Below are 26,833 nucleotides of genomic sequence, written 5' to 3'. Positions count from 1 at the left end.
AATATCCGTGTAGGGAACAAAATTTCAATCCGTTTAGTGTGTAGAACTTCGTAATTAGTAGTATAGTACAAACTAATAATAAAGATTATTGATCTAGTGTTACTGAATATACAAAACGTTTTAATTATGATTTATGACCTATAATAATTATTACCAGACGTTGAAACGTCCAAACCTATGTGTTTAAACACACATGTTTGATTAGACCACATAGGGATTCATATAGGACTCATTCATTAAGAAGTACTTAAGTAGAACTTATTTTTTTCATATATATTAAAACTACCAACAAAAGTATAGTTTTAAATTTATTATTTTAATTAAATATTCAAAAAACAATAAATGTCTCTAATTTTTGAGTGCATATTTTTTCATGTATATTTGAACATTTTAGTGCGATATTTATGTATATGTTATGATTTTTTAGCTCATATTTGGTTGGTTTTGACTTTGTAATGCATACAAATGCTCTACTCACTGATCGGTTGTTGATGTAATTAGAAATAACCAAATAAGTAAGTACTAAGTACTGTCTCTAATGTTTAAATTATTTTATTTTATCTTCCTATTTGCATTAGTATTAAATTGATAAAAATCTACCTTTAAAAATACATTTATAATAACTCAGTGGCGTAGCCAGGGGAAGGGCTGAAGGGGCTGCACCCCCTCCCCCGAAATGTTGAGAAAAATTATTTTAATGGTCTATAATAGTAAAACAGTCTTAAATTGTATTTAAATTATTTAAAAATGTACCATAAGTATTAACACTTTTCAGCTATCTATCTTTGCTAGTACGTATTTAATGTGTAAAAGTGTAAAAGTTGATTAGCTACAGCCGGAAAAAAATCCTGGCTACGCCACTGTAATAACTAATTACATGCCTACACACTAACTGTAAGCTGTGTCTATCTATTTTGAAACATATTTCATGGATTGTTTAAATTGTTATTATTATTTGTGAATTATCACACATTGTATGTTCTAAGTGTCTAACTCTCTGTTTTCAAGACAAGTATTGTTTAATAGAAGGTAGATATATTATCTTAAGATATATAAAGGTATATTCAATCATATAATATATAAAACAAATTTTGTATAAATAGTTAATATAATATATGTATAAAATGTTATATTCCTAATTTGAAAAATAAAGTTAGTTTTTCATCATAATATTAAAATTTGTAACGTTTGTGTATTATTTTATTGAAAATTATTTTTAGATTTGCATATTATCATGTTTGAAAAAATACAAAGAAAATTTCTGCAGGTTTTTTGAGCAAATTAGCATCATATTTGACCTTTTTTTAACATACAAATCCGGACCCAACACATCATTGTTCCAATTTAATATTATTATTTATTAAATTTATTTTAAATAAGTGTTTGATAAATATTTATTAAAAATATCCATAAAAATTAGTAGACTATGTAATAAAATATATAGTTTTAAATTCTACAATAAAGTTAATTTAGATGCATATTTGGTTTGATGTAAAAATAAGTATATTATAATTAACATTTATCAAAAATGAAGGAATGTTCTAGACTTCTAGTACAATAATATATATTGTGGCCTGGTGTGGTGCGGTGGAGGTCAAGCATCAGCCGGTGTTGCTAGTTCCCGGATGGGTGACCATCAGACCACCCGGGTTCTACTAACAATCCTCCCCGCACATACACATGTTCTAGCCAACCATACCCCCATACCCTCCTCTACAGTTAAAAACCTACTAAATAACCTTCAGGCTAATGACCTTAGATGTACCATATTTAGAGTTTTAGTTTGTGGTGCATAAAAATGTCAGGTCCTACTCTAGAAAACACTACGTACAAAATATCTATACACTTGCCTACCTAAGGCCGGCTCAAGCAAAAATAATGCTCTAGGCAAAATCAAATTTTGCTGCCCCTAAAATAATAATATTATTGCTATTTTGAAAATGCCCACTATTTAAGTGCCGCCTTAGATGTGGGCCTATCGCCTACGCCTTGAGCCGGGCTTGCTTCCAAATCCACTTTGCAATGTGCTAATGCTCGACCTTGTGCTTTGTTTATATAGTCATTGCAAAACAAACTTTTATCGGTAATTGAACCCTTCAAAATTACAGTAGGCTATAATAATAAATTTGATGTGTACAATAAATAAAAGAAACAATCTTGGTATTTTCAAAATTAAGATAATATATTTGTTATATATTATAATTAATAACTAAATGTTAAAATAAAGAATTTCTCTTGGATCAGTGTAAATGTGCAATCAATGTTTTAATATAATTAGTAAAATGTTGAATTTAAGATTTATGTACAACAAATTTATCATTTTGTAAAATTATTGTATTTTTTTTTTTGTTTAAAGCCATTAATATACAACCAAGATGACTCAACAAATTAGTTTTATAAAGTACAAAATATAATAAAGCCAGCCTCCAATATAAAAGTCATAACAATTTTTATACCAAATACAAATTTAGTATTTAAAATCGAGTAGAGGTAGAAAGAAATATTAAGCGTTTTAAGAGTTAAATAAAATAAGTCGTTTTGCCTGCAAGGTAGATATTGTAAAATTATATGTACATACTTATTGAATTATATTTATTATTTATAATATACATTATACAATATAATAGTCGATAGAATATAGGGAATATTATATACTATTTATTACCTATGTCAGTAAAATTAATAGTTTTGTAAAAATGTCAACTGTCAAGTATATTAATTAGTTGTGTACATACACTAATATTTTTAACTAATAATAAAGTATAAGATAATACATACATTTATAATGATAAATTTAAATGTTTAATACTTTCGATACTAAAAAATGTGTAACTTAAATAAAATTGTTTGAAGTCTTCAAGAATCTTAATGAGTATCTTTACAGTTTAGCTACATTTAAAATTTGAAACATAACATCACAATTTAGATACATTTAAATCTATTAAATTGTATTTAATTTACCTTCAAGTTTACTAACATATGCATTGTTAGTTGGATGAATAGATGATAGTTTAGTGTCAATAATTTTCAGTTTGGAATTAACATATTTCATATCTTCTTCAAATTTCTAAAATTAATATTTAAAACAAATTAAACACAACTATATTTTTTTTAATACACTGCATTATTAAAATAAAACACATGATTACCTGAATAGTTTCTGGCTGATCATCAAATACCGAAAATTGCATGATGAATTTATAAGAAAGCACAGTAAATTAAACGTACAGCTTTAAATGTTCCAAATAAATATTTTGGAAACAACAACATTCCAGAAAATCATTAAATGTTATAAATTACATAAACGATAGAACTTATTCTTACAGACACTAATATTTATAGAATAATAGTATTCAGGTATTCTATTATAACTTAGTAGAAGGCCTTAAATCTATGGACTATGATAAATTATAACTTTTCAAATATTGAAGAAAGCGGCGCTTATCTTTTATCTTATCATTACGATTATATGTTTTGTAACAAAATGAAGAAAAACCGTTAATTATTCCGAAAAAACGAGACAATAGGTAGTTCCACAAAACATTTTTTCAAAAAATGTTTGGAACAAATGACCATTGGAGCAAATATTTTGTGGATAAAGTGGTTGCAGCCTGCAGGTAACTGAACACAATAGTTTTTGGAACCACGATCACAGAATATAACAAGATTTCTCTACATCGTGTTTGGAACAAATAATAATAATTATTGGAAGATGTTTTTATGGAATCAACTAACGGACAAGGGCATTGGAATAAATATAATTTTAAATATACTTAACTTTAGTGGTACAAATATCTATTTCACTAAAGTGTTTTGATTAATTGATTCTAAAAGTAGCTATTTGTGCTATGAAACAATTTTGAACTTTTGTTGGGTAATAAAACTTATTAGGTAGTACAGGCCATAACACGCCATAACACATTTTTCCAGTAGGCTCACAAAATATTTGTTCCAAAAGATCTGTCATGAATACCATAGAATCTGTGTTCCGATCATAGACCTTACACTATAAGGTCTACGGTTCTGATTAATAGTAAACTCGCTTCGATTTTAGTTATCTAATTTGTTGTAATTAAAAAATATTATTTATATTTTGTATATTGTCATGAAACTTTTTAGTTTTGGAACAAATTCACTTTAGCTACCCAGCGCATTTTTGGAATTTTTTTTATTTGGACGAGTTCAGAACGATGGTGTAAAAAATAAATTGCGGAAACCATTATTTTAGAAGTAATAGCCATGCAAAGTTTGCATTATTACGTTTATACGCTGCGCGCCACACTACTTTAATACCGCGCGCAGCGCCTAAAATTAATTTCAAATTTTTTTTATACGTATTTTAATTTCGATTTGTTGTGTAAAACCACCTTGGGCATACTTCGGAATTAAACAAAGTTGTTATGGCCAGTCTGTAAGTCACATAAGTATAATATAATAGTGGCTCCATTCGCGGGGCATTAAGTAGTGTTCCGCGCATGCGTATTATACCTAAAACCACAACATTTGGATGACTATAACTTCCAAAATAATGGTTTCTGCAAATTTTTTTTGCACCAACATTCTTAACTCGTTGAAATACGTATATTTCGAAAAAAAAATTCCAAAAATGTGCTGGGTAGCTAAAGTGAATTTATGTCTATAATTTTTCTATATAATTATTAACTACTATGAAATATGTTCATTCATAATATAGTCGCGTCGTACCCGCATTATAAAAAAAAATTAATTTACATAAAATAAAAATAATAACTTTTGATGAGTATATTAATTTGTAGTATTTATTTTTTATCACAAATCATTTAACAAAAAAAAATAAAATAAGATTGAATATAGGTATTATAAGAATAATTAAAATAATAATTGTTTACCCCCTCCCCTCTTTCTATCACACACACACATAGATAGAATAAAATAAAATAAGAAACTCATACAATATTTCAGGAAATAAAATTTCCCCGGCTGATTGAATTTATGTTTTAATATTTACCCGACTTAAAGATTACAATATCATATCACTATCTAACCATATTCGAGCTTGTCATTACTCCAAGACTATATATGTGGGACCAAAAATAATAAATTATATGAAAAGATGTCATTAGAAGAAATATTTAATGGACGAAATGTCCATCAGAATAAATATCTTTTGACAAACAAGCATTGAAACAAAATATGTAAATAGAAAAAAAGGTGAAATTTGAAAATTAATATCATTGGAGTAAATTGACTTAGAAAAAAAAAATTATGGAACAAGAGGTAATGATCCTTTACAAACACGACGTTTCTCTCAGGATTTAAATATTTAATCTAACGAATTTGTGGTCTACTTTTCATTTGTAAAAAACTATTTCATGGAATAAAAGGTAGTGATCCGAAAAAAACAAATCTAATTATTATAATTAATTATTAACATTTTTCTAAACCATTTGCTAGAATTATTATAATTACATTTTTTCTTGTAATAACAATGGAATTGTTAGAATTTTCTTCAATAGTGAAATTTAATGTCTTCCATGATAAGAGTTGTTTACTATTTATCAATTGTCATTTATCATTATTTCTGAAATCAGAATTCAGATTCTACTGATTCTAGTATTCTAAATTTTAGATATTAGATTTCTTTGAGTCAATGTTTTCAATGTTAATTGAAGTTACCTTCGTTGCTTCGTAAGTTAGTGATCTACGTTTCGTTATTTGTTTGTTTGATAGAACAAATTATATTTACATTTGAATCTATTTAATCAAGGTAATGATTTATTGTTTGCTTAAAAGTTACTAGTACAAAATTTAAACCCGATTTAAACCCATTACTCTCAAACTTGTGAGTTGTGTTAGACTTATACAGTATGTTTAACTAGTTTTACTATTATAAAATATAATACGTTTTTTATATGATTTATGACCTATATTATGTGTCACTTACTATATTGGATATGAATATTTTTTTGACTATCTATATAAAGCGGCGCCGAATGAAATTGAGACTGGCAGTTCAAATAATTTGACTGACTCACCCACTACACCCCTTTTAGACGAGCTTAACTAATTTGATAATTTAATGGCATTACAGTGCTTAATACAATTATAGCAGAAAAACTAGGAAGTGTATTCTTATTATTTTACTCACCAACCCAACCAATGTTCAAGGCAGTTTAATTCAACTACCTAATGTACGTGTTTGCGCCACTGCCTATATTATAATTAGTACTTGTTTAAATCTGTAAAGTTCGTTCATGGGCTGCATGTGACCTGAATGCCACAATTTGATGACCCCTGTTATACGTTTTGTATTGTAATATACAGTGGCTGTTTGATAATTTGACATAGATGCTGCCACATACACATACTGAGCAATGGTTCTCAACATTTTGGATTGTTTACTACTTAGTCTATATAATATTACATATTATTAAAATTACATTTTTAACGTGTAAAAAGTACTTGTGGAGCATTAATTTATAATTGTTTAGATACTTTTCCCATTAGTCATCAGCTTATAGAAGACTACTCAGTGTAGAAACTAGTTTTGGAATAATTATTGACAAAAAAACATTTAGGATTGGTAATATAATATTTACATAAAAAATTATACATTTTTATTTTTTATTTTACTAAAACACTGATATTTTAATCTCAGAATAGGTAGGTAGCTAAGTATGATAAAAGTGGTGAGAGCTTAATTTTCATCTATTAAATGTTATAACATCAATATTTATTTTGCTGAATACATTATAAATTTGTTCATACTTCGTTTAAGGCTTATAGTTTATATTTATTTCGATTAATTTCATAATTTTATGTCAATATTAACTAATGTTTTTATTATTATTATAATTTTAAAAATACTTTATAAATTATGTTTATTATATTTTTTTAAATTTTATTAGATTAATGCTTCAAATATAGTTTTCATTAGCCTATGGTAGTTAAAAGTTTTAAACAATTGTAAAAAAGTTCAAGATAATATAATATATTTTATTGTGGTAGGTATCTTTGGTGCATTGTACTATAAACTTGCTGTGAATTGTGACTATCTTGACCCTTGAGGGAGTCTATAATTCTTGATTCTTGTTTCGGTCCACATGCTTCTTAGTTCTTTGGATAAGATGGTGATAACGTAAGATTTTTTACGAGTGTATTGGTAGGTAGGCGTGTAGGACATTCTAAGAATATATTGTGTTTCACGGAGAGTACACAGAAGCATGTTCCACATATGAGTTCTGGTTCTCCGCGCATTAGATGTGAATCTGTAAGTCTTGTGTTTTCAATGCGTACTCTGGTAGTCTGGTGACCATGATCATTTTGTGTCGGAAAAATTTGATGAGGGGAAGTGGCAACATTATGGATGATATTTTATTTTTTAAGCTTGTTGTGTTTTTGTTTTTCTCATTGGGTTTACCGCAGGGAATGCAATTTATTTCTAGGGTATGGATAACATCTTAACATAATTTAGTGTCTGGAGATTTTGAAGCGACAAAAAGATGAAAACAAACGTTCATTCAAAGCAGAACTCATTGGAATAGTTAAAAACATTTTATAAATTATATATTATTGTCAAATGAGCCAATTAAGTCTTTTATTCCAAATACAAATTTAAATTGGCTTCAAAATGTTCAGTAATATTAGTTGATAAACACATTTTCTCAAATAGTTTTAGTTCTGCCTTTAAATCATTGAAGTCAATATTGCCAGTGTTACAAATTACTAAAAGATCATCATATCTCAAATTAAAATTTCACTTTGGTTTTGTTTTTACTTACGAAATTATGAGAAAAGATTAAATTTTGTTATCATGATGTGTTGTGATGGCAAAATCTGGCAATGATTAAAATTATTTGATTAATACATACATTTATTTTTCGATAGTTAATTGTTTTAAATATACTTTTCTTGATAAAATAATTCTTACAAATCTAAAATGACTTTTAGATAATATTTTTTTAATTAATTTATAAAATACCAAGGGGGTTTACTCCCTTACATTTTTAAAGGGGGCGAGGGATAAATATTAAATGTTGTGTAGAAAAAAAAAACTATATTGGTAGGTAATTAAAATGCACATTTTAAATTTTTTTATTGCATATAAATCCTAGCCCTACTTATTAGTAATAGGTATTATAAGTTGTTAATCAATTTTATTTAAATTGATGTAGTTCATAATTATTTTACTATTACTATCTTATTTAGTATAGAACTATACAAATAAACTAATTAATACTATAATGTTTCCATTTTTTTTTTTAATTTACAGATATTTTATTTATCTATACTTGAGACCATGGACGATAAAGATGTCATTGATAATTCTGATAAAACAGAAACAATTATATCTGAAACTATTAATTCTGATCAATCAGCTACCGCAGAAATAAAAAAAGTAGAACCTCCTACAATTGATCAGGAAAACAAGGAATCAATAACTGAATCAGAACCAGAACAAATATCTATTGAAGATACTGATAAGGTCAAAGAGGCTGAACAATTAGAAACAGTTTCCGAAAAAACATTAGGAGACAATGAAAAAGTTGAAGACACTACAATTGTTGTCAGCGATCCAATACAGCAAGACAGTGTTGTTGATCAACCTACACCAGTATCAGATCAATTATTATCAACATCAGATATGGAATCTGCAGTTCCTGCTCAAGATAATTCAATTGAACCCACTCAAGATCAAATTGTTCCAGTTAGTCAAGACAGTTTAATAAAAGAAAGTCAACAAGTTATTCCTGTCACTGATTCGGCCCTGAATAATGATTTAAAACTTGAAGATAACGTAGTTGATTTAGATCAACAATCAGTGTTAAGTATGAAAGATTCAGAATTGAAAGACTTGGTTATGAGAGAATTATCTGAGTTTTTAACTGATGAACCATCTCAAAATGTTGGACCTCCTCTACTTGAAATGAAATCAGAGTTTATAAAAAGTGAAGACCAAATTAAAATTGAAAATCTTGAAAATTCCTTATGCAAGGTTGAGAAAGCGGATCAGAAAGAAGAGAAGAAATCAGAAAATGATATTGCTGATGCATTATCAACATTAGCAACTGCTGCTTTAAACCAGGCACCTCCTACTAATGGAACTGCAGAAAGCGTAATATCAAAATCTGTACAGCCAATTGTACCAGCTAAACATGAAGGACCAGCATGGTGTGATGTTGGTGTAATTAAAGGTACTACTTGTTTGGTGAAACAATTTTACTCGACTTCTACTACTGATGAACATGAAAATACTAGCTTAGATCATTTACCAGATTATACACATAAATTAAAAATTGATATTCAACCAGGGACAGCTTACAAACTCCGTATAGCTGCTATAAATACTTGTGGCCGTGGAGAATGGAGTGAAATATCTGCATTTAAGACCTGTTTACCAGGTTATCCAGGTGCTCCATCTGCTATTAAAATTACAAAAGCACCAGATGGTGCTAGTTTAACATGGGAAGCCCCTCCTACTAGTTCTGGTAAGATTTTAGAATATTCTGTTTGTTTGGCCATCAAAAATCCTAAGGATGTACCACACCAAAGTCCAAAACCAACTTCGACAAATTTAAATTTTGTTCGTGTGTATTGTGGGCCTCATAATGCTGCTGTAGTCAGTCACGAGTCACTTGGAGCCGCGCTGATCGATAGAACTAATAAACCTGCTATAATATTTCGAATTGCTGCTAAAAATGAGAAGGGGTATGGACCAGCTACACAAGTTAGATGGTTACAAGACAGCAACGTCCCTGGATCAAATAAGAATCCTTCAATGAAAAGAGAAAAGAGTGTTAATCTATTAACTGGGGTTCCCAAAAGACCCAAAATGTAAAATATTTATTGATGTATTGTAAATTAAAATTTGTATTATTTTATTTAAACCAACATTTTCTGGGGTTTATTATAATAAAAAATAATATTGTATTTACTTTTATATGTTCTAAATATAGTTTTTAGATACACGTCTTATTAGTTAATATATACCTAATATTATGTATTAATGAAATTGGTTTTCAATTTTTAGGGAAAATCATTATTTTTCTATTTTAATAAATAAACCAATATTTTATTGATTAATCATTTATCATTAGGTATGAAAAATACATAATAAAAATTATTTTTGTTTAATAATTACATTTTTTGTATGGGATTATTTTATAACTTTAACTTTTAGACATCTAATTTTAATAGATTAGTAATTTGGATACTTAATATACAATTTGCTTATTTGATTAAATTGTATAGCACGTATTATTTGTATGTGTAACATGTTTGTTTAGATGTTTCATGAAAATGCCCCTGAACGTAATAAAGAATCAATTTTATCGTCTCTGAAAAAATGTATGGACCCATCTGGTGGTAGCTTATTGGAAATATCTTCTGGAGGTGGCCAGCATATATCATATTTTGCAGCATATTTTCCATATATTGAGTTTCAGCCAACTGAAATTAATAGAAGACTTTTTGAAACTATAATTGCTTGCACACATAATTTGTCAAATGTATTACTAGCAAAATATTTGGATGTATCTTCTGATCCGTCTATGTGGCTTTTGGTGGTCAATTGATGAATATACAATATGATTATATAGGTACTGAATATAAACATGTTGTATGTTTCTAATTTTATATGTACAGGAGGTAAAGTTTTAAAAGTTATTAACGGTTTTTATTAATCTTAAGAGGGTGCTACACTCGCATGCGTTCTCTCTGTCTTACAAACGCATAACATGGTAAACTGTACGCTCAGGAGATCATGTTTAGCTCTGTTAATTTAAAAATTAGAGTGAATTAACCTCCTAAAATTTAAAGGTAAGATTATTATCTAGTAAACCTCTTCATAGGTTTTGTTTTATATTTTAGTTTTAAAGCAAGTTATAAGTATTTTAAAATGCACAAACAATTTACAATTTTAAAATACTCATAACTTGCTTTAAAATTAAAATACCTATAAAAAAAAAAAACCATAAGAGGTTCACTAGATAATGTTCTTACCTCTAAATTTTATAAGAGTTTAATTCACTCTAATATTTAAACCTTTTATGTTATGCATTTGTAAGACGGAGAGAACGCATGCGGGTGTTGCGCCCTCTTAACTTAGTGTACAATAATATTAATTTTTATATTTTTAGAGGCAGCTGTTGTGCATTAAAGCCAAAAGGTAAAATTGTTATGTATGGTCCATATACTGATAATTATAAGCTAACTCCTACGAGAAAATTTGAATTTGATAGTAATTTGAAGATGCCTAATGCGAAATGGGGGCTAAGAGATATTACTCATCAACTTATTCCTTATGCATTCATCTATGGTTTTACATTAACAGAAAACGTGGAAACATATAATTCTCATGAGATACCATCTGATAATAATTTTTGGTGTGGTCCAAAACTATTAAGTTGTATGGTTAACAATGACAACAACTTGTGTGTATTTTTAATTGTTCACATTTATAAAATACATACAAAAATACCTTTGTACCTACCTTTAATCGGCTTAATCCTAAAAAAAATAAATTCCTACTTATGACATTCTAAATAAAATATGAGTTAGGTACCTATGAGAATGGTTTTGTAATACCTACATTTTGTCAGTTAGACTGAGCTTAAAAACTATATAAAGAAGAAAGTCCCAAAGAGCAGTTAAGCCTAACACGTTTTTATTATGAAAACTGAACGTTTCATTTCCATTCCATCTGTCTTAGTACTAGTTTTTCATCATTATTATAATATAATTAAACTATTTTTAAATGTATACTTAATCAAAAAAATGGATTATTCATTCTGAACTATATGTTGTCTATGTCTTACCTAATTATGATATTACCCCTTATGTCCTTTTTTGTGTTTATAGGAGTATAGGACATAGTGCCATAAATTAAAATGGAGTTATTATTATTATTAATTTGTGCATGAGCGCGTAAGTGTGTTGTATAATATTTGCACTACATTTTTGACAAAATTTAGTAGGTATTAAAAATGTATAAACATTTTAGATAAGATTTTTTTAAATAATTAACAATGAGACTGCTAAACGAAAAAAATGTATTATATTTTAATTTGTACATTATAAGTTTTAATTAAAAATTCAGATCAACAATTAAATAATTGTAATTTATTATATTTATCTAAAATTGTATATTCAAGTTATAAATATAAAAATTATGTTGTTTTTCAATTATTTTTTTATTAATGTTATGTAAAGAAAAATTTTTATGAATACTCAACTCAAAATAATTTGCTAATTTTCGTGATTTTTCCGTATTTTGTCAAGATTTGAACATTAAATGCTTATAAAAAAAACTGTGACTAAGGATTTTTAATATTTTTTAAATGTCATTGTAACAGTATAGTAGAAGCATTGTACCTATTAAATTTTCAAAACTTTTACTCAACAAATAAAATTTTATTGACAGAAAAAAAAACTAATAAAATTGTAACTGAAAATGTCCCTAAACAGTTCTACGGTAATTTGTTTTAAAGTTATACCAAAAATCAAAATCGATTTTGCGTAAAAACTCCCGTGTTTCCTTAATTTTTAATTGTTTTTCACGACGTTTTTGAAAATTACTGGGAATTTAAATTTTGACTTCCCCAATGCAAAAATATTCACTTTCCCATCGAACAAGATACTGAAAAATCGAAGCATTATTTCGACTACTTATTATTGTGTACTTAAACATAAAAATAAAAAATAAAAAAACATCATTGTAAAACCAATACATTCATCGCTCCGCTCAGAATCTAAAATAAATATCAATACATTAGAAGTAGATATGTACTTACTTAAGTATATTTCTAAATATTGACAAATTAAACAATTTCGTTAGATAAAAGAATTTTATTTTTGGTTTTAAAAATTAAGAAAGTTATGAAGAAGATAATATTAAAAACAATAAAAGAAATAAAAAAAAATGTAAATAAGTAAACACTCACAAGTAAATAAGTATTGTCAAAAAAAATGTAAAAAAAGATAAAAATCATATTCATAATATGCTTATATCTTACAGATATTATCGTTGAAATTGTAGCCATAGATAAGCTTGACATTTTGCAAGGAACAAGCAGAACATTTTATTGGAACAAATTTAATATATTAATATATTTATTAATAATACATTTTCTAATTACTTTTTTTTTAAATACACATTTTAATTTTAGTATGTACGGTAAAGATAAACAATAAATAATATACTGTTTGCTTACTTTATCAAACAAAATCACGCATCTTCATTTTTTTTAGCTATTTTAAACATTTGCTATTTTTGATATTTTTAGTTTTTTCTTCCGAAAAACATATTTTATAAAAATGCCTAAAAATATAAAATATACACAAAAATGTTTTACAATGCAGTCTAAATACAATTTTTTTTATTTTATTATGTTTGGAAAGAATTTGTGCATTTAAAGCACTGTTTTGGAGCTCCCAGTTAAATAAAATTTGTATTTAAATCCACGTTTTATTTAAAATATTTGAATTTTTTGAAAACCAATTTGCAATTATTTTGCAAAATGTTCACATATTTTTAAATAATTGATCAGAGAAAATCATGGCACTGAATGCTAGTGTATGATATGACTTTAATATGAGTATAATGTTCGAGAGACAATTTTTGTTTACATATTTTGTATCTTTCACAGCGACGTAACATTTCGTTGAATCACGACCTTTAGACATTTGCAAACTATAATTGCGTCGTGGTCGTCGAACAATAAATGGTCTGCTACGACGTCTGATTATAATTCACGGATGCACAAAAGAAAACCCGTTTTGCTGTACGTTGCATTGCATGTAGGTACCTACCGAAAAAAAATAGTGGTGACTGGTGGATAACAACAACAGAGTGTCTAAGAACCCGATGGTGATAATAGTAATTAATTAATAATAATATACCTTCAGTAGAGCAGCTATACGTAACATAAATAATTATATTAGTTTTTTTATCGATGTTATTACGTATTTAAATATAGCTAGGCCAAGCTAGAGAGTAGAGGGTATTCTGTATAGTTCAGTACCTACATAGTATATTTTGTATTTCATTGCCATGGTACAGTTTCTTAATTTGCATAAACTTTTTATATCTCTTACCGAAATATCTTAAGTATATATAATTATCCACATTATCAAACAAATGTTCTCATATTGTTAAATTTGGAGTTCGCTTAACCAAATCAAATGATATAAAGTGGGCAAATATTTTCACTGTACTGTAGCTGCCAAGTGTCAAGTGTATTTCATTATTGAGTAGTTTATTGTAACTGATGGATTAAATTTGAATTAAATTTCATTGAATTCCAGGGGGTTGTGAGTTCAGAGTTTGTGACCTATTATTAATCCTCCTCCCGCCGGCCTCCCCCCGTGTGCCCCACTAATATATGTACCTACGTTAATTTTGTCAATAATGTATTCATATTACAAAATCCACTTTCTGTATTAGGTACTAATAGAAAAATGGATTATTTAATATAGTTATGTAAATATATTTTTTAAAATTGTTCACACATCCATTACGATGACCCGTCAACAACGACAATGAAAGAGGTACTGTTACTGTGTACACTACACGTGCTTGGATGCCATATAACCAAACACGGGAAAACTTTTCCCAAAAGCAATATTTTTTTTATCACAATTTCTTTATTTTTAAGCACACAGTTGTAAATCAACTACATTTTCTTAAATGGTAACAACTATATTTTTATTATATACTCCTCTATTTTTATTAAAACATTAAGATGCTTATAATCTACATTAATTATTAATACTTTTAGGGTTGGATTCAGTTTTATCATTAAAATGAATTGGTAATCTACCTTAATATTTAAAATTGGACTAAAGTGATCTATTATCCTACTTTTAAGAGGACGTCCCACACTAGCACCCGCATGGCCGCATGTGTTATCTCCGTCTTACACACATCAAATATTTTTTCACTAGTTTCAATAGTATGCTGTCAAGTGTCAGTTTTTATATTATAGAGTGAATTTACCTATTATCAAACTTTTGTGTTGGTACCAACATTTTATCTGTGTTCTCTCGAACAATTCTTGAAAAAATCGATTCAATTTTTTTGTTGTAACTCAAAAACTAATAATCATAGACATTTGAAATTTTCACCCAATATTATTTTATATTAGCATTTTAACATTTTTGAAATATTTTTGAGCTAATCTATAGTCTTGAGAAATGTTTTTAAAATTATTCTTGATCAAAACTTTTTCACTTAGTCAAAAATAAATGCTTGAAATTGTAGTGCAAGGTTTTTTCATAAGTTATAAGCTTCATTAATGGAAGTTCAAAAATATTAATGATATAGGTATATATAAGAACAATGATTTTTATATGCATTTACAGTTCAAATGTTCTTATCTCGTTATTTATAAACCAATGAAATAAACTCTTTTAAAATTGTGTTTTGTTCGATATTATATATTATTGTATTATTATAATAACATTTATAACACATAAAATACGGTGCTGAGACTGAGGGCCCTATAATTTTATACGGACGAGGGCCCACTGGGAAAATCCTGATTTCCCGATAAACCTATCCGTCCCTGCTAATGTGTTTATTTCGATCTCCAATCTCCATATGCTCCATATACTTCGCCATCATGTTATAGCTCACAAGGAATACGACACCTCGGTGATCAGGCAAATCGGTAGTCTTATAATGTTAAGACCAACAATTATAAAGGTATATTCATGTTGTGTTATATACACAATTATATTTTATATGCGTGTTTATAATTTTCTGGACTAATTATAATAAGTTAATTACTTAAAAGTTGAACATTGACACAAATAATTATACAAGTTAGATAATATATAATTATATAAAAAAAATATTAAATATAAATATGTATCTAAATAGTAAATATTTATAGGTAGGTACATTATTTTATTTCCTTACCGAATCACTCTTCCACGAATTTCGGACTTGATGCTGTACCGACAATGCTTTTATATTCTAATTATAACACGTTCAAGGCGGGTAGGATTTTAATTGTAATTTAAGAGTTTGAAGAGAATTCAAATTCGGATATAATGAGCCAAACCTGTTTTATTTTTAAAATTAAAGTGTAAAAAACTATTAAGTACATAGGTACAGCCAAATATAGGTATAATTAAAATCCAATGACATGTAAATAACTGTCAAAGAGGGGATTATTGTAAATTATAAAAACCCTTTTTTATTATAATTGCATTCAGTTGTTAAGAGATGCACTTTTCTTATATTGTTTTAAAATAAAATATTTTTGTGTTTTTCAAATTTGAGTAACTTTTTTTAGTTTTGATATCGAAAACATAAAATTATATTTCACAGTCAAAGTTCTTCTTTTTATGTGGTGAAAATTTAATTTCTTAGTTATGACTAACTTTCTCTGTTCTTTACCGCGCAAAACAGTTTTTGCTATGATTTACATTTGTAAGACGGAGACAATACATGTGGGTATAAGCGTTCTTTTAAACTTATTCATACTTATTATTAAAATTTAACTTATTTAACCTAACTCATTTAACTTATTATTAAAATGTAGTATTTTACTTTCTTGATTTTTAATCAGATAAGTATGGTAATTGAAATGAAAAAAGTCTGAATTTTGAAAACTTCAAGAATTTGTGTTAAATAGGAAAATAATAAAAATGTAGCTCAGTAATGATGAATAGGTGGGTAATTTAGCTAGCTTTAATATAAAATATTAATGATAGAGATTTGATATCACACCCAAGCGGTATAACGACTTGAATCCATAAAAAAATAAGTCGACTTGAACAGTCCCAAAATGTCTATTTTTTAACTTTTCTCCTAAACTATGATAGCTAGAAAGTTGGTTAAAAACTCATTAAAAAGAAATTATCAAGTGAACACTAAATGTGGAATTAAAATTTTTTTTTAAAAATCATTTAATTTTTCACAGATAAAAAAAGAGTTATTATTTTGCTAGGTTTTCATTTAGCGAGGTAGATTTCCAAAACTGGAGAACGGATTTTGTTGTTTGGAATCTTGTTGGATTCACATTGGCTAGGAGGAGGTGCAGTGAAGGAGGTGCTTTTCAGATTTTTATCTCCAATCGTTAATTCACTACCAAGCTGTAGAGCTGAAAAACATAAAAAAACGCCCATTAAAATAAATTTTCAATGAAAATGAAAATGATTTTTTGTGGGGTGGTTCACACCCACATTTTTCTGGATTTATATTGTTATACCGCTTGGTGATTATCAGTTAATAAATGTCTAAAAATTAAAAATCAAGAAAAATTTCATGCCGATCCCTGACTTGGCAAGCGTTTTTTTTTTATAGATTTTAGTGAAAAGTAGAAGGGAGGTAAAAGCCAGAAATGTTGGCGCCCTTATGGAAAATTATCTGGTTACGTGCCTGAAGGAATCTCTTGTGCCTAACCTAACATTTTATTGTTCGAAACATTCAACAAAACAACTAATTCATTAACGTTCAGTGCTTAAAAAAGGAACACGTTCAGGTTCTTTAAAAATATAAATGCATTCATTTAAATTGTTTTATTTTATTTTTATTCATCGTCCAAACACTAATACAAAAATCGTTGAAAATATATCATTGTATAGTTATATGTCTAGCCGTGCCCACTGGTATTTAATTTTTATGATTCATAATCAAATAAATATAATAGGAATATTATAATAATATTATTAATCAATATTTATACAATTCATATTTATTAAAAATTTTAATGTCATTCACGTTCCATTCTTTTCAAACACTGAATTTTAAAGATGACTAGGGCTCCCGGAATTATATGCAATTATATGCATGCATTGATTATCATTCAAATGTATGCACTTAAAATATGCAAAAATATATACAAATAAATATGAATTTTAATTAATAATTAAAATAAGAGCAGCGGAAATATGTGTGAGTACCTAGTTGTAATAGTTGTATTACCTATACTGTATCGAATAGAGTCTATTCACAATAAGAAGCGCAAGGGTGGAATCGGGCAAAACCTGTTTTGTTACGTAAATCCATGCGCTTCTTATATTTTGAACAGGGTATAATATACTCAACTCTTATCCATATTTTTTGATATGAATCAAAATCATGGATTTTGGCAAAGGTTTGTTCATATACATAATTTTTAAATAGTTTTTCCTTAATGTTGACCCGTCGGGATTAGTCCGGAAAAACCAACGAACAATAGTAAAACAAATGGGTATAAAACACTTCGGCATTCGCGTAAAATACAGAAATATGTAATACACATCAAATAATTACAAAATATGCGAAAGTATGTATTTTAAAATCATCTATATGCAAAGAAAAATCGTAAAATACAAAAAGATGCAGAACACATAAAAAATTACACAATATACAAAAATAAAATTTTGTATTCCGGATATATTGACGGATATATATAATTCAAACTTGTACCTTATCTAGCTACTTTTCGCCTTTTGACTATTAAAAAAAACATGCAAATAAATATAAATCCTGGCCTTAAAGATAACAAATCAACGTTTGACGTCCCCTTTATTAGTTTATTAGTGTTATTTAAATAATAATTATATCACAGGATCAATCATCATGCAGTCGGTCAGTGAATTTAGATTGGCAGTAACTGAGGTACTCTTGTACTCGGCCATTATTTCTGTTGTCGTTTTTTGGTGCCGCTACAAATGGAACAATAGACACATCGATAAATTGGACGCGAAAATGAAAGGGCCCCCGGCGTACCCTATCATTGGCTCAGCACTAGAGCTTCTTGGCACTCCCGAACGTAAGGGAAATAAGACACTTCAAAAATAAAACATAAAAAATAAAAATTATATGGTTATTTTATGAATATCTATTATATTAATTTTTTGTTGTTGCTTCAGAGGTTATAAATGTATTACTGGGATTTTACAAAAATTACGGATCGGAGCCTTTTAAAGTATGGTTAGGTCCTTTTTTCGGAGTGTACATTACTAAACCAGAAGACGTACAAGTAATTATTTTTCTGATTATATATTTTCTGTGCCTTTACAAAAGTATACAGACCGAATCGAGAAAACTGAACAGTTAACAAGATAAGCAAAATCTTGTTACAATAAATCAATTATATTATTATATACTTTTTTTTTTTTCCTTTTTGAACCGACGATGCCGCGGGTATTGCTTTCGCATTACTTCCGCGGCGCCGCCATCGTTTATTTGATATCAAACATTTACATACGGGAGGGGTAGACGGGACAATTCCTTGACTTACCCCCCTTTTACATGACATTTTACGTTACATTTGCGAGGCGTGTGTTCGGCGCCTTCCTGGTCTTCTCGGGCCGACCGGAGTCCGCCGCAAACATATTATTATATTATATTAAACCATTTAAACCATATGTCATCAAAATATGTATTTAAATATAAAACCAAATTTGTTTCAGATTGTGTTAAATAATTCAAAGGCTTTACAAAAGGACAGGTTTTATGAATTCATCAAGAATATTTTTGGTGAAGGCTTACTAACTGCACCAGGTACCTAATTACGATATTTAATCTTTGATAATTTAAAATATTTACTGAAAGCCTGGAAAATTTGGAAAATTCTGCGTCTGTTAAGTAATTATTATATATATATATGTGACTCGGCGCGGCGCAGTGGCTGAAATCAATCACGTGACGTGATTAAGAGTAAGCAATGGCCGCTGCCACTAGTTCTCGGATGGGTGACCATCCGGGTTCGTTGTGCGCAAAAACCTTGTCACACATACACGTGTTCCTAACCGACTGTACCAACAGTCCCAACCCTACTGCACCAACGTTACCAACCTTACAGGCTAATGACCTCAGTCGTCGAAGCCTTAAAATCTAATAAAAAAAATATATTATGTATATTGTAATGTTTTTCAGGTTTTTATTTTTTCAGCGCTTTTAAAAATTACTCAAAATTTTACATTTTGTGTTACAGTAGGTGTGAAGTTTACCTATAGTTATTATGAATAGGTCACTGTATAATGGATGTGTTAAATTTGAATTCAAGGATTTATTATTGCAGCGTATGAAAAATGATTCTGGCGTCAGCCTATATATATTTATTTATTTGTTTATTTCAACATAGATAATTCAATAACATTATAATACGATATTTAAGATTTATATTCTAAAATAATGATAAGAGCTGATGCGTATACCAACTGAGCTTAGCTCGAATCTAGTATACGGAGTTCCTACTTAAAAAGGTATAGTTCGTTTACAAGCAGTTTTTTATACAGTGGTCAATAGTCATAAACTTAACGGTTTTGCTGAGTTTAATGTTTAACGCCTCTCTTTTAAAGAATAGTTTATCTGCAATCTGTTGTTGATAACATTAATTGAGCTATATATATTTGAGTTCTATGGTAGGGGCGTGCTCATAGGAGGGGGTGCAAGTGTCATATACCGCCTTGGCTTATTTTTGTCATATAAAAATATAAAATATATGATATAGCAATGAGTGTATACCTATACAACGTGGTGTGAGAAAAGTCATAAATGTATATATGTATATATATATGCCTCCTTTCAAAAAAGTTGAGCACGCCACTATTATACAGTATTACGGTATACTATATAGTGATGGTTCCCCAGTAATGGTTAATATAGTAGTATGGTGGCAAATAGCAATAGAATAACTTCTAAAGGTTCCGTTTGAACATCTTATTTCAGGATTATGAAATAATGGATACCAAATAGGTACCTATGTTAAAAAAAAAGTTAATATAAATCACGCCATTACGGTTATCTACTAGTAGATTAAGCGTACAGTTACGCCTTACGGCTTACACATAATATTATTATGTACACATACCATAAAAACAACGTTGTAAAACAAATAAATTCATCGGTCTGCTCAGAATCTCATGTAAGTACTAGGTAACCTATACCTACACACATTTAACGTACAAAATTTAGAATTTGTACGGAAATTCAAATTAATGTTACCTACACGTTAAAAATTAATTTTGATTAATTCAATCGAATTTTTAATATTTTAATTGGAAATATTTTGGTACATTATCTTACAAAATTGCAAATTTTGTCTGGAGTCAATACATTGTATCAATTTTTCTTTTATTATTACAGTTGATAAATGGCGGAAACACCGTCGGATTATTACTCCTTTATTTAATGCCAACCTACTAAGTCAGTTTTTTCCTGTATTTAATGAGAAAAAAAAGATTCTCATTAGAAATCTAAAGAAGGAATTAGGTAAAACACAACCATTTGCCCTTTGGGACTACATTGCACCTACTGCTCTTAATTTAATATATCGTACGTTTAATATTCATATACTATTTGAACTTTGAAGACTTAATATAGCTAGTTATTGTCTAAATTTATCATTTATAGAAAATGCAATGGGTTACAATCTTGACAGTCATTCACAATGTGGGTCTGAATTCGAAAAAGCTATGATCAAGTAAAAAATTCAATTTATCACAAATTTTAAAGACTTTACTATGAAATAATTAAATATTCAACTTTTTAGAGCATCAGAATTAGATTCAATAAGGATTTACAAACCATGGTTGTTTCCAAATATTTTTTTCTCTTTATTTCTTAGTCTTCAAGGACAATCTAATGTTTTCAAAACTTTGAAAAAACTACCATTAAAGGTAGGCGTGTAATAGAGACTAAAAGGTCTAGACATTCAGTAAACAGTGTATTTTTGAATTTGTTAGATGATCAATGAAAAGAAAGAAGTTTTTGCACAAAAGAAAATCGTAAAAGAAACGATTGTCATGAATAATACCGATGAAGAAAGTGAGTTATTTGAACATTTGTTGTAGTGCGTTGTAATAATATAAATGTACTCAATATTATTATAAAAAAAAATTTAAAAGTATTCTTGGACACTTTATTTGAATTGAATGAAACTGGTGCGAACTTTTCTGATAATGATATTCTTGATGAGGTGGTTACAATGATGATAGGCGTAAGTACCTATAAATGAATACAGTTAAGTCAATTTTTTTTTTGTTAATATTAATTTAATTTCAGGGTAGTGAAACCAGTGCTATTACACTATGTTTTTCTCTTTTATTATTAGCTATCCATTCTGATATCCAAGTGAGTATAACCTTATGAATAAAGTACTTGTAATTTGTATACATTAAAAATCTTAAAATAACATGTTCTAAATGTTTCTACTTGTTTCGTATAAGTGGTGTCAAAAAAATAAAAACGATATTGCACAGCCAAAGTTCTCCTCTTTGTGTGGTGAAAATGTCGTTTCTTAGTTATGACTGTAATCTTGTCCGGTTCTTTCCCGCGCCAAAACGTTTTTGCTATGCCGTACGTGTGTAAGACGGAGACAACAAATGCGGGTGCAACGTCCTATTACTTAAAATATCTTATATTGTATACCAAGGGCGGGAAGTTCACTCTCGGGCGACGCGTGTGCGTCACGAACTCACGACTCGAGACTGCACGAGCATTTCATCCAAGACTGAAATTTACTTCCTGCACGAGCCACCTATACTATTTTTTGTCACGCTCCAAAACCACCTGTATCGGTATATGGTAATAATATTGGCAATTATTATTAGGTAACGATAATCTATATCAAATTGATTTTCCTGTTCTCGCTATCAGGATTCTGCAGGATTTACCAAACTGTTTCGCCGAGCTGTACCAACCGGCTAAATGCTAATAGTTGATATATTAAATAAAGTTTATAAAACGTATTGATGCGTTCATATTTAATCATTGATCTGATTTGAACAGTAACTTAAAAAATAAATTGCCTGTTACCCGCTAAATGGAAAGAGCTAATTTTTCTAACATAAAAAAAACTTTCGGTGCACGCGCGTGATAAAATTGTATTTTTAATATTATTATTGATACGAAAAAAATTTTGAAACAAACTTACGAAATCGTTAAAATCGTAAATACTACTCTATTACTAATTATTATATTATATCTGCAGACTGCAGAGGTACTTCAACTATGCGTCACCGCCCCCGATGTTCGTCGCTTGCTAGGTACAAGACAGGTACCTGAAATATAAACATATTTTGTTCCAGGGGATTTGTCACAAATTAAAAAGCTATACATATTTTGGGCCGTTGAATTTATCGCAAATGAAATAGGTATATACATAGATTGCGCTAAGAAATATAATATATACAAAACGATAATATATACTACTGTACTATACTCACATATCAGGTATATTATAAGAAGATATGAGATATAATATTTTTAGATATTTAAAATATACTAGAATTAATGTGTTAGGAGGACGTTACACCCCGCATGTGTTGTCTCCGTCTTACACACATACGATAAAACATATTTACGCAGTCTGAGTATAGAACTCGCTCAATTTGGGTTCTCGAGTATAAAAATACCATTATGAAATTTAATTGTGGCAATATTTCTGAAGGCAACTCGTTGCGTTTTTCCCATTATATACTCAATGTATAATTATATATTATTATATCGTTTAGAAATAACAAATTTCAACATTTTTTTAAATATCTTTAACTTTTCAAAATTAAAATTTTTAAAATAAAGTCTTGCCTTGTAGTAAGCCAAACAGTAATTATAGCATTATGTAAACTTTTCTCAAAATCCACAAGACTTATTTTTGGATGGAATGTATTCAATAATTTTGATTCACAAATATAAACTAAACCTTTTAGAACTTTTTAGTGAATAATTAACTAAATTATATACATCAGTGGTATATTACAAACTAAAATAACTGTATCATCGGCCAATATTTAATTAATTAATTCTTATAATGAAGCTAGCGGTTGAGCAACTTTTACACTTAATTAAATTATTATAATTTTTGTACCTCAATTATATCATCCGGCGCCGTTGATGTATAACCTTTATGAATCCAATAAATTTTTTTTTATCTGTAATTTCTGGTGCAATTGACGTAAACCCATGGTTTTAGGGGCGTCGCGAGTATTTGTCAGGGGAGTCGTGACATAAAAGTGGAAAAAAATAATGATGATTACAATTACCTAATATATTGTTTTATTTTAAACATAAAACATTTAATTTCAGTTTTCTATTGATGATTATTATTAAATTTGTTGTCTTGATATAATTGATATTATATTTATAATATATATGCACATATATTATATACATATATATATAATATATACTAGCTGATCCCATACACTTCGTTGCCCGTAAAAAATTACAACTCACTAAAAAAAAATTATGATTGTTCAACTCCTTCTGAGTGTAACTGTACGTCAGATCGCGGACAATGTGCAACAGCATATCAAGTAGGCAATGTGCGAAAATATGAGTTGATTGCACTTGATCAGCCCGATTAACTAAGGGCAACCAATAATAAATAAATACTAATTTATAATAATTATTTCTCATATATAACCAATAGCAACCATTTATGTACAAAATTTTCCACCGTAAATCTCAAAATCTCCGTTTGAACACCTCCCCGGGTGGAGGGTGAAAAATATTTTACGACCTATTCTCAGACCTATTGAATATATACACAACATTTCATAAGAATCGGTCAAGCCGTTACGGAGGAGTGCGACCACCAACACTGTGACACGAGAATTGTACCTATATTATATTATAAATAATTATACATTAAAACATATTTTTCTTTCTATGTCCTTATTAATCTGAGAGTCACCAAAATGTTGCAAAAAAAAACGAAGGGAATGAACAATTTTGAATACCTACCTCTGCTATATATTATTATCTAAATAGTGCCTATACATGGCTATATTATGTTAGGTACCTATTTAATCACACATACCTATTACCCTTATTACACTTGTCGTATACTGGAAAACTAATAAAAGTTTGCTGTTTATTTATAATTTATGCATATGTTTGTTATGTTTGAATAGTTGTAGATACATTTATTGATAATTTTATATTTTATAATAAAGTTTACGATGAAATTTACGACGTATTAGGTGATGGGGATCAAACAATTACTACTGAAGACACTACTAAACTTGTGTAGTTGTGTACTTAGAACAAGTCTTAAAAGAAACCCTTCGATTATTCCCAGTACTACCATTAGTAATTAGAGAACTCCAAGATGATGTTAAAATTAGTGAGTGAATACTATAAAACTGTAGTTTGTTCCTATAACATCACAATCATTTTTATTTTAGTTTCTCGTAATCACGTACTGCCAAAAGGTACTACATGTTATATAGCCCCGTTATTCACTCATCGTGATTGTGATTCGTATCCAAATCCATTGGATTTTAACCCAGAGAACTTCAGCAAAGAAAATATTTCCAAACACCATAAGTATAGCTTTATAGCTTTTAGTGGTGGTCCGAGAGGATGCATTGGTAATATAATATTTTAGAACGATTGATTTACGTAACTTGACCGTATTTTTTATTATTGTTAAATATTATTACAGGGTCCAAATATGCTATGCTGTCAATGAAAGTAATGATGTCTACGTTCCTGAGAAATTACAGCGTACACACAAACTGTACATTTAATGACATAAAGTTGAAATTAGATTTGTTATTGAGAAGTGCTAATGATTACCCTGTATTCATTCAAACGAGGGATAGAAGACCATCATATAAATTAAATTAAAACTTGAATATATTATATTGCTTGGATGGATGATTAGTGAAGGTTAGAACCATACTATGATGAATAGTATATTATACACACATTATTGTAAAAAGTCGTTAGGTAAACCGTGAATCTTATACATAGGTAATATTTTTCAAGAGGCTGTGTATTATTGTATATTAATAATATTGTTTTTATAGTATACAATTTGAATATAAAATTATATGCGTCAAACCGGAAACATTCGTAGTCTGCACTCCGCAGACACATGTAATAATAGATGCCACATGGAAGGTCTACCTTATTGTGGACGAGTATTATATAGATGTAGTCTGTAATATAAATTCGTGGTTTTAGTGAATACGCTCGGCCTTGCAAAATATAATAGGTACATGAACATGAACCATGATCTCATGTCTGGCATATTGCCGTGTGTTATAGCGTAGAAGTGTAGTGTACTATCTTGCACGAATAATCGTCGATTCGATCGTAATACGTTATTACGTTAATAAATAATTTAGTTTGTTTTATAATTCTCGTATATAATATAGGTACATCAGTGGCGGATTGAACTTAAATTTCAAATGACGCATTTTCATAATTAACTATACTTATCAGTTATCACCACCACCACTACCGCCCATTATAACTCATAACAATGTTATGATATTCTAAATAAAATTTGGTCAAAAGAGTCAAGAGGTCAGGCCTTAGCATGTAATTCTGCGCCACAGACTGCACAGGGTGGCGTCACCCCCTTTGAAAAGTTGATGCAACTGCGTCAAAATTGAGACCTTCAGCTCGCCACTGATCTACATAATATATTAATGTGTGTAATGTGTTTATAAGCATAAATATATTATAATAGTATGTAAAGATCATTTTGTGTGTATTTAGTAATTATTAAGTAATAACCGTAAATACGAATGCTCGAATGCTTATAAGTTATAATACATACCTAGTCAATTAAAAATATTCTAGTACAACAGTTTAACTAATCAAATATACCAATAATATATCATATATTCATATAATTATGTCTACGATTAAACGACAGTAGAAAAGTGTTGGATTAATTATATTACCAAAATTAAAAATAATTTAGACATGCTGCGTTTGTCATTTACTAAAGGAGTATGTTATTTATCAAGGGTAATCATAATTTGTTAAAGATGTTTCGTAATAAATTTATATTTATCATGAAACATTTTAAAATATAATGACATAGTTATAGATTTAAAATATTTAATTAGGTAAGTAATAAGAATCAATTCAATTACTAAGTATAGTATAGACTGA

General features: G+C 28.5%; 2 protein-coding genes and 1 pseudogene across 3 annotated transcripts in view; 2 read left to right on the top strand and 1 right to left on the bottom strand.

The window, feature by feature from the left end:
- The window catches only part of LOC132939216 (metacaspase-2-like), a 94,186-nt gene extending 90,629 nt beyond the window's left edge, over positions 1-3,557 (bottom strand). For both annotated transcript variants that reach the window (XM_061006281.1, XM_061006282.1), the window contains exons 1-2: positions 3,150-3,557; positions 2,962-3,067 (exon numbers count right to left, since the gene is read on the bottom strand). In XM_061006281.1, the coding sequence (XP_060862264.1) occupies positions 2,962-3,067; positions 3,150-3,191 (148 nt within the window). In that variant the 5' untranslated portion in view covers positions 3,192-3,557. The remainder of the gene's footprint in view (positions 1-2,961; positions 3,068-3,149) is intronic.
- A 2,010-nt stretch (positions 3,558-5,567) lies between these two features.
- Positions 5,568-9,947, top strand: LOC132939147 (host cell factor-like). The gene is made up of 2 exons (XM_061006173.1): positions 5,568-5,746; positions 8,252-9,947. The coding sequence occupies exon 2, from the start codon at positions 8,279-8,281 to the stop codon at positions 9,815-9,817; it is 1,539 nt and encodes a 512-aa protein (XP_060862156.1). The 5' UTR covers positions 5,568-5,746; positions 8,252-8,278; the 3' UTR covers positions 9,818-9,947.
- A 258-nt stretch (positions 9,948-10,205) lies between these two features.
- LOC132939146 (cytochrome P450 4C1-like) lies at positions 10,206-25,552 on the top strand (annotated as a pseudogene).
- Positions 25,553-26,833: the final 1,281 nt, after the last annotated feature.

This window comes from Metopolophium dirhodum, chromosome 2 (assembly GCF_019925205.1).
Source record: "Metopolophium dirhodum isolate CAU chromosome 2, ASM1992520v1, whole genome shotgun sequence".
Lineage (NCBI taxonomy): Eukaryota > Metazoa > Arthropoda > Insecta > Hemiptera > Aphididae > Metopolophium > Metopolophium dirhodum.
This window is presented reverse-complemented; position numbering and strand designations above follow the sequence as displayed.